Raw genomic sequence first — 11,725 nt, 5'->3', positions numbered from 1 at the left:
GAAATTTATTTTTTCTTAAGATTCATATTTTATTTTATTTTAATTTATTTTATTTTATTTTATTTTATTTTATTTTATTTTATTTTATTTTATTTTATTTTATTTTATTTTATTTTTTTATTATTTTATTTTATTTTATTTTATTTTATTTTATTTTATTTTATTTTATTTTATTTTATTTTATTTTATTTTATTTTATTTTATTTTATTTTATTTTATTTTATTTTATTTTATTTATATGTATAAATATATATATAAATGTATATACATTTATTTATAACTTGTTAAAACATATGTTACACACATTTTTTTTGATAGAATTTATTTGAATATAAACTAATTAATAATAAAAACAAATAACTAACTTATTCAATTGTTTATGAAAGTAGTTAATTACTATTAATTATATAAAAATATGAAATCTATCGTATCACCTAATTTAGTACTAATAAATAAAATTGACTACACTTTAAACACGAAACGAGTACCTTAAGTGCTCTTCATTTAAAAGAATGACACATTGTTAAGTAAATATATTCTTAATTAAAAATATTTAATCATGTGCATATATGTATGATAAAATGCTCTCAAGCATTATTTAATACTTCAAAATTAAATCAATATTAAATAATAAATATTGCACTGAAAAATTTAATTAGGCAGACAAAATAATCAATAACAACAGATATGTTGGAGAAGCCCATACTCAGTATTGATCACTCTTCATATTTAATTATTTTATATTTTAATCGATTTAATTAATTTTAATATAAAAACTGTAAAATTGTAATATAGGTATATCTTAGTAATAATGTATGTCTAGACACTGAAAAGAAAATTGAATAATTTTTTTAGTCAATATAATACAGAATAGTAAATGGTATATACAGAGAAACTGCTGAAAATGCAAACTTCTATTAATGATAATCATTATAACTAACAAGATCTAAATACTATTAAAATTGATAGATTCGCATACTGCTTGAAACAACTTTACACTGCATTCGGACTTTTCAACAATTTTGAAATCCAATATTTGAATCAACCAATATTCAAGATAACACTTACTTACTGAGCTTACCATTATAAAAGTTTGGCCTCATCTCGTAACCAATGCCAACTACCTTAATTAACTACTAACTGTCTCCAATTGATAACACTAAATAATATCAGATAGTTTGTCAGTTTGTCAGTTGATCGTCGCATTCATAAACGCCAAGTTACCAAGTAAACCGTTAAGTTTTAATGTGCTTATCTATACTAATATCGCAATATATCTTATATAGCTCATCATTTCATCTAATCCGAAATTTTTTACTAACGTATATAGGACCGTAGACCTTCTGAAAAAAATTCTTCTGAAACATTTATAATTGCTTTCCTAACTTTGTTGGAGGCTATCGTCCAAGCTTCTACACCTTACAGCAGAATAGGCATAATACGATACTTGTAAAGCATTATTTTCATTTGTCGAAACGCGATCTGACTTTTCGACTATATACAAGATTGATTCTCTGTTGAATTCCTGAACTGACATAATTTTTGGTGTTTACACTATTTTCTACATAAAAAACTTCACAACTTTTAACTTATAGTTGTATAAGTATAAGTTAACGAAATATAAATTTATACAGAAATTAAGATGAAATATTAAAGTTGTAAAAATATGTGACAAAATTATTAATACCAATAAAATATTTTATAATATTTGAAATGTGTATAAAAACTTAATTTATACCAATGTGAACAGCTTCCAAATATCTTAATTTCATTTATCGCTTAATGCATATACTATTCGCTGTCTGGAAAGACCATTTATAAATTCCAAATATTAATTACAGCTTTATAATAAACATTTTAATTTTTCTAGTATATTTTACACAAATTTCGTTATTATTAAATGAAAACAAATGGCTTATAATAAAGTTATCAATAAAGAACATAATTAACTGACTTATGCATTATTTTCCACAGTGTATTTATAAAATGCCTTAATAGGCACACAATTAAATTTAAATTTTTAGTACACCTCCTCCTACCTTTATTCATAGCGTTTAAGCGATGATGTGACTGCATTATGATTAAATCATTAGATATTCAACTTCTTATAATCTTTAGTATCATCATGTTAATATTGTTAAGCATAAGTTACAGCAAAGAAACCTAATCTCATTTGTGGTCATCTTTAATATCTTGTTAATCTCTGTGTAAGTTGAACTGTCATTGAAACTTAAAAGGAAAATCTTCAATAAAACAAAACTTCTTCCGAAGATATGCCCATAATGCCTACGTAATCTTACTTTGAACTATTGCATATTCTTCAAAGTGCTTCAAAGCACTCATACCTGTCATGTTCAAATCCTTTGAGAAGCTCACATCAGCGCTATTCTAAAATTCACTACATTTGCTGCACACAAAAAAAAAAAACATGGACGGAACTCAAATCGAGTATTCCCATTTGGAGTTATATAAAAACGCAGTTGCTTTAACCTGAAACATCTGTTCGCCTGCAGGAATAACCATACATTGTTGCATTGCTAAATTGATGACAACAAAGGAGTTCGTTAATTTACAATTAGAAGCTTAAGCTCTATCGAAATCCATAACAGAATCAAAGTTCATGACATGTTACATCCTTTCAAACATTTTTCGTTCAATTTTATTTGTTTTTGTTTCTTTTTTTTATTGCTTACGATATTTAAAATTCCCAATTGTATTTTGTCAAACGTGAAAAATTCCTAGAGGGAATTAACAAACCTCCACATACCTGTACGCTGTAACTGCTTTGAACAATAGAAGCTACTAGTGCGCATATAATCGTTCTAGTACTCATACTCACTTAGTTCCCTTCTCCTTTTTTGTAACAATTGTTTTCTACTCCAAGTAGAATCGACTCCTTCGTTATGTCGATTTTCGTTGAAAATGTGAAGTACTGATGCGTTCAGCATTGCATAGATTCGAACGGTACTATTTATGTCCACTGCAAAAAGTCTACTCTATCGTAGTCCATCCATATTTATGTTTCGTTTCTACTTTATGAATTTCTTTCGTACTGCTGTCGAATACGAAAACCCGATTGTTACTGCCTCATACCAGTTTCCTCAAAAAAATCAAGTAATACCAGGCTTACTCTATACCATATTGCATGAGCAGTAAATACAATAGAAAAGTGCCTGCAGTACTTTAAGCTTTTACTGCATTTACAGTTAAGTGTAAGGTATTATTTTATTTTTTTTTTTAATTTTTTCTGAATTTTTTTTGTGTATTTTGTCCTTACGGAACTTAAAATTCCTACATAAAAGTTATTAGCAACAATGCAGAAATTCAAAATTTGCATAACATTGATCACAGATACATTTGTAGAATATGCCCTGAGATGCTTCTGCTTAAACTTAATCCAAAAAGCATGCGTTTGGTACGTTTGATATTTGGTTCGAATATTTTTCAATACATTAGTTTAATTACTTACAATTATAAATTCTTTTGTTCTAAATTTAGATATAATAATATAATAAGATAATAAAGTGTTAAGCTTATTTACACAAATTATAAATTGTAATAAATTCAATACAAATACATTTAAGATAGATAGAAGGACAGATGAAAATAACAGCCCTTCCCGCAAAATGAGGACCGTCGCATTTTGACCCTTAAAACAGACCCATTCTTCTTGTAAAGGTAAGCTAATTGCTCTAAGCAACGGAACGACAAACACCATTATTTTAAATCGAGATATTACTTAAACAAAACAGGAATTGATTTTTAATAGCTATGCCAATGATATAGGACAGCCATTCAGAGAAGGGAGAATCCAGAATGGATTTAGGACTACTAACGAAAACTAGACAGTGATATAGAAGTTAAGGAAATGGTTCCTGTTCTTCATTTGAACTGTCTGCTTATATAGTAGTCATAGACAACGCCCTACACTGGAGTTATCAAGCAGTCATTTGAGGAAAGATAAATCCAGAGTGGATATACGGTTCATATATGCTTCAAGCTTTTCGTATGTGGACTGAAGAACACCGATAATTAGATTCCGCATAATATAGAGTGAATGACTCTGCCTTTACCATCACAGCATGTTAGTACCCTACTTCCATTTGGCGTTTATGAAAGCGAAAGAGGTCTGTGACCTTGTATTAAGTGATATTAGGGATATTCATGATAACAAGTATTGAGCACGTTAATCAAGTTCCTGTTCATATGTTCATTGTTTACAGAGTTTGTTACATGAGATTTGTTACAATATCCCTATTGTTAAGTTTATTAATTGCTTTAGAAAATCTGGATAAGCTTAAGAGTATCTTTCTAGGCATACCACAATAGATTTATAGGCGGCAGTGTAGCATTTTTTTTCCTTCTAATAATAACAATATGATGTATTCTAATCGAATGACAGTTAAATATTTTATTATTTTATGATGTATTGTTAAAATCTTTAGCGGAAATAAAAAATATATGAAGGAGAAGTATATCTTTTAATTATTACTTTTACTTGCATTTGAGTTATTTTGAGAATATTTATATTAAAAAAAATGCACTTAAATAATAAAAATGCAATATCATGCAAAAACTAATTAAAAGTATCTCAACTGAGTAATTCACAACTATTAAAGTCAATAAACTTGAACCTCAGAAGAAGTCTCTTCAAAATGATAAGCTAGTGAAACGTGCGGTCTACCTACTGCCTCAATGAAATATGATAAAATAAATATTAAATAAAATTCATATAAATATTGGAAATATTAGTTCTAAAAATCAGTTAAATTTTCATACTCCAGTGAAAAGTTAGCAACGACAAAATGAAGGCAGTAATTCTCTTAACTACACTTTTGTGCGCATCATACGTCTACGGTGCAGGTAATAATAAATCATAAAAAAAATAATTTTAGTACATACTAATATAATTTAACTTATTTTTAAATTCAAAGCTGTTGAATCTCCTGAAACTGATCCAGTACCAGGTAATAACCAATAATTTTAAATTAATTTTAGTTATATATTAATATAATTTGACTTACTTTGAAATTTGAAGCTGTTGGATCTGTTGAAAGTGATCCAGTGCCATCATCAGCATCCGATGAATCCGGCCAAGATGATGGTCCAGCACCAGTTACCAGCAGACCCAACAATATCGACTTCGAAAAAGCCTCAAAAATGTATCTTCACTCATTACAGAAAATGATGCCTTGCGGTTATGCTGAATTAGAAATTCCACCATTGGCCCCCTATAAGAACAAACTCTACAGTTATAACTTCGAAAAGAATAATTTCCAGTAAGCACTTAAACTAACAATGTCATTAATATAACTATACATATATTTACTTTTTATTTATTTTTATACACATATAGAGCCAACGGAAGCTTCTCTAACTTGGTTTTGAGCGGTCTTAACATCTGGGAATTACTCGATTACAGCTATGACGATGAGTCAACACTATTGACATATGATATCAATATGCCAGCCTTGCAATTGCTTAGTGAATTTGCTTCACATTTAATGATAAATATTGCCGATTACCCAATAAATATTGATGGAGAGGGCATCGTTAATTTCAAAATTGTTGATTTACGTGCAGTTGGCAGTCTGAACTTTGGACCTATTCCAGACAAGGAGAAGGGCTTGCAAATAACTAATTTCGATCTTAAATTCTTTGTTGGCGATATTGCAGTTAAGAACTGGAACAATTTATGGAATATTGCTATCAACAACTTTGCTAATGATTGGCAACGTGAATTCCTACTTATGTGGGCTGAACAAGTACAACCTTTTGTCAACGATTTCTATAACCAAAATGTAATCCCAGTATTGAACTCAGTTTTGGCTGATACTACTATGGAAGAGGTCATTGATTTCTATGTGAAAACGAGTGAAACTTTCAATAAAGTTCATTGTCACAAACATTTGGACTAAGTGAAACTAAGAGTAATTAAAGCGAGTTTGTATTTAGCAATACTTTAACTATGTTCTGTATAAATAAATACAAATAAACTTCATTTTAGCAGCAAAATTAAATCAATTTTAGTATTTATTTTGAATATGTATTCACAGATGCTTTTATTTAATTATTACTTTATTATTCCCAAACCTACTTGACAGACTAAATTAGTTCTTTGAAACATCAATTATAAACTGTTTGTGCAGTCTTCAGACGCTTTCAATCCAAAAAGCTCATGCAAATCTACAACAAAAATAGTCATAAGTCTGTTATGACTCAGAAGGAGATGTTCATGTTTCAAACATCCTCTCTTACACATGGATGACAAACTTAAAAAATACCTTCGAAACCTTAGAGTTGTCAATAATAACCCTGCCTTTAAAATAGTCATGTCTGTTATGACTCAAAAGAAGATGTTCATGTTTCAAACACCCTCTCCTACACATGGATGACAAAATTAAAAAATACCTTCGAAACCTTTGAGTTGTCAATAATAACCCTGCCTTTAATTTTTCAGATATTCTACATGAAGACAACTTCCTGTAACTTCAAATCGATCTTTCCTAGAAGAATTGAAGAGACGATTAGTAACTATATACAACCTCCTAACGCGTGTGTTTGTTTCATTGATGGATCAAGACTAAAAAATTGACAAAATGGTGTTAGCTACGATAGACCTAGATTTAACATAGTCATTCCACTTCTTCTACAGTGTTCCAGGCAGAATTGCATGAAATCTGTGGTGTAGAATATATGTGTTAATCGTATCAAAGATTTGAATGATTTTTTCTTGCTGTAAATCGCAAATTGCAATTTCAAAATAAACAAAGATTTCTGTAAAATGTTTTCAATAATTCTGCACCAATTACCGATTAAAGCATAATGATAAATTGTACACCCAATTTAAAATTATTCAATGCACTAAAAATAAATACTCGGCTTAAGCTATTTGATTGCACCGTTCTTGAGAAATTGAAGATATCTTGACATCTTGTATTCAGTTAATACTAAAATGCTATCGGAGTTATGCTGCATTATTCTTCTCAATCAAAAAATTGTTTCTCATTTTTATATCCAATAAGTCTCAAACAGTTAGTATATAAATTCCTCTATTTCTCTATCTAACTTCGAAAAAAGTATATAAAGGCAGATACTATGACTTCGACATATTTATTTAAAAAGTAAATAAATTGCCTAAACATTAATAAAAATTTAGACGCTATCTCAAAATAAGACAAATCGATTTTAGTAGACATAATATACAAAACCTATATAAAAGTAAAACTAATAATACTAAATTTAGTCGGCGATATAATTTCATAACAATGAGAAGTTTATTTATAACGACACTTTTGTGTTTTTTAGCCGTTTCAGCAAACGGAAGTGGTAAATTGTTAACATAAATAACAATATTTATTATATCCAATATATAATATTCATTATAGTTGAATATGCAAGCCAATCAAACTCACTTAATTTTGGTAGTGTCTTCAAATCCTACATATTGGCAATAAAGCGTATAATGCCTTGTGGTTATCCTGCATGGAATCTTCCTGTATTAGCACCTATAACCTTGGATTACTATACTTATAATATGACTGGTCAAAATTATGAGTAAAATCTATTAAAATTATATGTATTCATTTTATTATTATAAACATTTTTTTTTGTTAGACTCAATGGTAATCTCTCTAATCTCATCTTTACTGGTTTAAATGATTTCACTTTAATTGAATTTGAATATAATACAACAACAAATCACTTCAGCTATGATGCTATTTTTACAAACATGCAGCTCCTTGGAGAATATTTTATAGACGCTTTGATTGAACTTGGTGCAATACCATTAAACTTGAAAGGAAGTGGAGTACTTAACTGGAACTTTTTGAATTTACGTGTAATTGGCAGCTTCGATTTGGTGTCCAGTCAAATAATACAAAATGGTGTTGGTATAGCAAACACAAAATATAATTTTTTGTTTGGTGATATAATTAATGAAAGCTGGAATGATTTATGGGATATACCTGTGAATAACTTCAATAACTATTGGTCTAGTGAAACTCTAAAAATGCTCTCTCAAGAGTTGCAGCCGCTTGTAAATAAATACTATGGTGATGTTGTTACACCCACTATGAATCGTTTGTTAGCCGGTTTCACTATGGAGGAATTATTAGCATTCTTAGTTAATGGTACTATGGAATTAAATGCTGTTAGCTGTACTTGAACCTAATAAATTTTTTAATTTTTATATTAATTTGTCTAATAACAATTGTAATAAAATTTAATAAAAAATTGAATATGAAAGCTGTATAATCTTAGTCCTTATAATGCTTAAGTCGTTATAATTGAAAATATATGATAAGTTTTCGCTTATACAGAATTTAAATTAATTATTAATGCAATGGAAGTACCGTAATTTTGCAGTAATAAATATTTTATAAGACTCTGCATATGCCAGAGTACATCTATAGTATTAACAAGCAACTTTTTTAGTAATTAAGATTTGTGCCAAAAAAGTTAAGACCATATTTTTGCTCAAACTACCAGTATAGTTTATAAAAAACTCCATCTATAATATTGAAGCAACAATTATCAAACGACATTCAATAATGACATCCATTTTTAATGTAATTCATTCAATGCATTTTACTCATTGTTAAGTCAGATCTTCACCCAATTAAGCAGATTACAGATTGCGACTCACCTCACAGAAGGTACTTACCTAACAGGGACTAGAATATTAACAAACTATTACATCGGATAATAATATATACCATATAAGACACTATGAGGTGAAAGTATTATATAGGAGGCTCTTATTATTTTTTTTATTTTTAAAGTAAGTTAAAGTAAGCAGCGTTATATGGTATATTTAAGGTATTAGATAATAAAGAAATGTTTTGGATTTTTAATCAGTAACTAAACGCATAGATTTTAATGAGATCGAACATTCTTGATCTAGAAAACATTCAGAAGTTACAAATGGTTAATGGCGTGGCGAAAAGCGACGTGCAGTTCATGGAAGAATATATTAATAATCTCACCACAGACTGAGAAATGGAATAATTCATACTACAAATATCGTAAAAATTATCTTAAAATAATCTGATTATCGAAAAATATTGTAGAGTCTTAACTTCCCGTATTTATTTGAACTTATTCAAACAAATGCTAATTTGATTAAAGACCTTTATAAAAATAGTTCATTAGACTTACTTTCAGTTAAGTATTAAAATTAATAGGGAACTCTATTCTGAAAAAAAAATACAAGGTAAAATTATCACTTCCATATTACATATTCACAGGTCTGTCGTTATCTTCTAAATGTGTTTTATTTCGCTAATTCTATTAAAGCGAAACAATTAACGAAAGCCATTTTTCGTGCTATTGGCACAACTTTCTTTTTTTAGACTGCCGGTATTTCGAATAAATCCTTACTTAAATGAAAATAGATTTAATTTAATTATTTCCTATAAAATTTAAAATATTTTAAATTTCAAAACAAAACAACCATATCAATTATTTATATTTTTATTGAACTTGAACTTACACATAATTATTAAATAATTAAGAACATATAAGAACACTACACACATATACCATAATCGACCTGTCACATTATAAACACAACATAAATGATTAATTAGATTAATTTTTAATAAATGAATTTAATATAACAAAACTGTTTACTTATTTATTTTTGACAAAGCAATAACAGCTGTTTTGAAATATCATTTTATCGGCACCCGGTAATTGATATCTATTCATTTAGAAGTCTTAAGCCCTGATAATTGTGTATTGATATCTTTTACTGTTTTCGCAGCGTTTATGTACATGAGAACTACACATGTAAGTAATCCTGAAAATTTAAAAAAATTATCACAAGAAGCCCAAATCAATCCATTATATCGATTAGATATTTTAATGTTGGGGCAAGGGAAAGAACCGTGATTTTAGTTAACAAAACTTGATAAAAATATTCAACTATTGAAAGTGCAGAAAATAGTATAAAAATGGAGAAAAATTCTACACTTTACTTCAGTTTCAATACTTAAGTGAAAGTTAGTTGAAGCAAAAAGAATTAGCAACCATGAAAGCAACAATTATTTTGGCACTAGTTGGCCTTTTAGCTATTTCAGCTAATGGTGCTAGTACGTACAAATTATACATAAAATATTGGTAATTATTATTTAATAAAAAATATTTTTTCTTAGCTTTGAACTCTGCACAAAGCCTCAATCCTTACGACTATTTGAACTTTGGAGATATTGCCAAGAAATATGTGACAGCTTTCCAACGTATTATGCCATGCGGTTATGCTGCTTGGGATTTACCAGCACTAGCTCCATACACAATGGATCATTATGCTTACAATTTAACTGGTGATGACTACAGGTAAGAGAAATAAAATATTATATTTTAAGCGATTTTGCATATTAACCGCTAAAAAATTTTTATTTTCAGCCTTGTTGGCTCCTTCGACAACCTTTACGTTGATGGTTTAAACAAGTGGACAATATTAGATTTTAGCTACAATGCAACAACTCAAGTATTTAATTTTGATGTGGTACATAACTATATTCAATTATTATCTGAATACAGTATTAATGCTACCGCTTATATTGCTGGTTTCCCACTCACCTATGCCGGTGAAGGTGTACTCAACTGGAAATATACTGATTTACGTACCATTGGCAGCTACACCTTCCAAAATAATAACAACAACAACCAAAATGGCTTAGAGATTGTTGATTTCGATATGCAAGTCTTACTTGGTGATGTCCAAACTAGCAACTGGAATAATTTCTGGGACAATCAAATAAACAACTTCGTCAACAAGTTCCAACGTGAATACGTGCTCTTATATGTTCAACAATCACAATCATACTTCGTCGATTTGTACAAGAACTATGTCTTGACTGCTCTTAATCGTCAAATTGCCGATCTTTCAATGACTGAATTATTGGAAGCTATGGTTGGTCTCACCATGGAATTGGATGAAGTTCAATGCCCACAAAATTAAATTCGTTTAAGTAAAATTTAATCTAATAGTAAATTAACAAATTTAATTAAATATTTATTTTTAAATCAATAAATGAAGTATTAAAATTTAAATATTTTATTTTACTTATTTATAAAATTCAACATTTGAGGCTAGAAGTCCATACTGAGTACGATAGCTCATTTTTTTTCTAGAAAAGATTTTTACAATTTCCACATATTATTTAGGATGCAGCTATAAAATCGTGATGCAATCGAAAAGAAGAGACATTTTCGATTGCATTACGAAAATTGAATACGATTGAATACTGCGTCCAGTATTCAGCTTATAAGTAAAGTTTTCTGTTTATGTATTGGTTGTACTGCAAATAATAAACATCCGCAGTGCTAAGCCATTGTTTATCTGATGAATTGGTAAAATGCTTATAAAGACTCCAAGTGACGCTACTATATCGCAATCAAATAAATACCAAAAAAGGCACTGGATTTGGGCCTTCTGTCATTTTCTTCAATATTATCAATATAAAGAAAAGATAAATTTTATGTTTATTAAATAAATAATGTCCAAGAATATGAGAGATTGCTGAGAAATTATGAATGTTACACAGTTCAATAGACCTCAGGGTCACTGTGCAAAATGCCTCAACTTATTTATAACGATCTTGCAGTATCAGATGTTTCCAGATTTTTATACAAGCCAGTCTTTCTAACGACTATATTGTCGTTAATCGGTTTTCTTCAAGATAGCATCTACACACGAATTTATTGTTATGCTGCTCAT

General features: G+C 28.7%; 3 protein-coding genes across 3 annotated transcripts; all 3 read left to right on the top strand.

The window, feature by feature from the left end:
- The first annotated feature begins 4,751 nt into the window (after positions 1-4,751).
- LOC119680258 lies at positions 4,752-6,020 on the top strand. Its single transcript, XM_038092984.1, has 4 exons — positions 4,752-4,863; positions 4,935-4,967; positions 5,039-5,279; positions 5,357-6,020. The coding sequence occupies exons 1-4, from the start codon at positions 4,806-4,808 to the stop codon at positions 5,916-5,918; spliced, it is 894 nt and encodes a 297-aa protein (XP_037948912.1). The 5' UTR covers positions 4,752-4,805; the 3' UTR covers positions 5,919-6,020.
- Positions 6,021-7,246: 1,226 nt separating this feature from the next.
- LOC119676388 lies at positions 7,247-8,167 on the top strand. Its single transcript, XM_038087624.1, has 3 exons — positions 7,247-7,329; positions 7,389-7,557; positions 7,618-8,167. The coding sequence occupies exons 1-3, from the start codon at positions 7,269-7,271 to the stop codon at positions 8,165-8,167; spliced, it is 780 nt and encodes a 259-aa protein (XP_037943552.1). The 5' UTR covers positions 7,247-7,268.
- A 1,803-nt stretch (positions 8,168-9,970) lies between these two features.
- Positions 9,971-11,021, top strand: LOC119682475. Its single transcript, XM_038095926.1, has 3 exons — positions 9,971-10,094; positions 10,158-10,338; positions 10,408-11,021. Exons 1-3 carry the CDS (start codon positions 10,034-10,036, stop codon positions 10,964-10,966), a joined length of 801 nt encoding a protein of 266 aa, XP_037951854.1. The 5' UTR covers positions 9,971-10,033; the 3' UTR covers positions 10,967-11,021.
- The last annotated feature ends 704 nt before the right edge of the window (positions 11,022-11,725 follow it).

This window comes from Teleopsis dalmanni, chromosome 2 (genome assembly GCF_002237135.1).
Source record: "Teleopsis dalmanni isolate 2A chromosome 2, ASM223713v2, whole genome shotgun sequence".
Taxonomy (NCBI): domain Eukaryota; kingdom Metazoa; phylum Arthropoda; class Insecta; order Diptera; family Diopsidae; genus Teleopsis; species Teleopsis dalmanni.
Note: the sequence above shows the minus strand (reverse complement) of the source record. Positions and strands in the feature narration are given on the sequence as shown.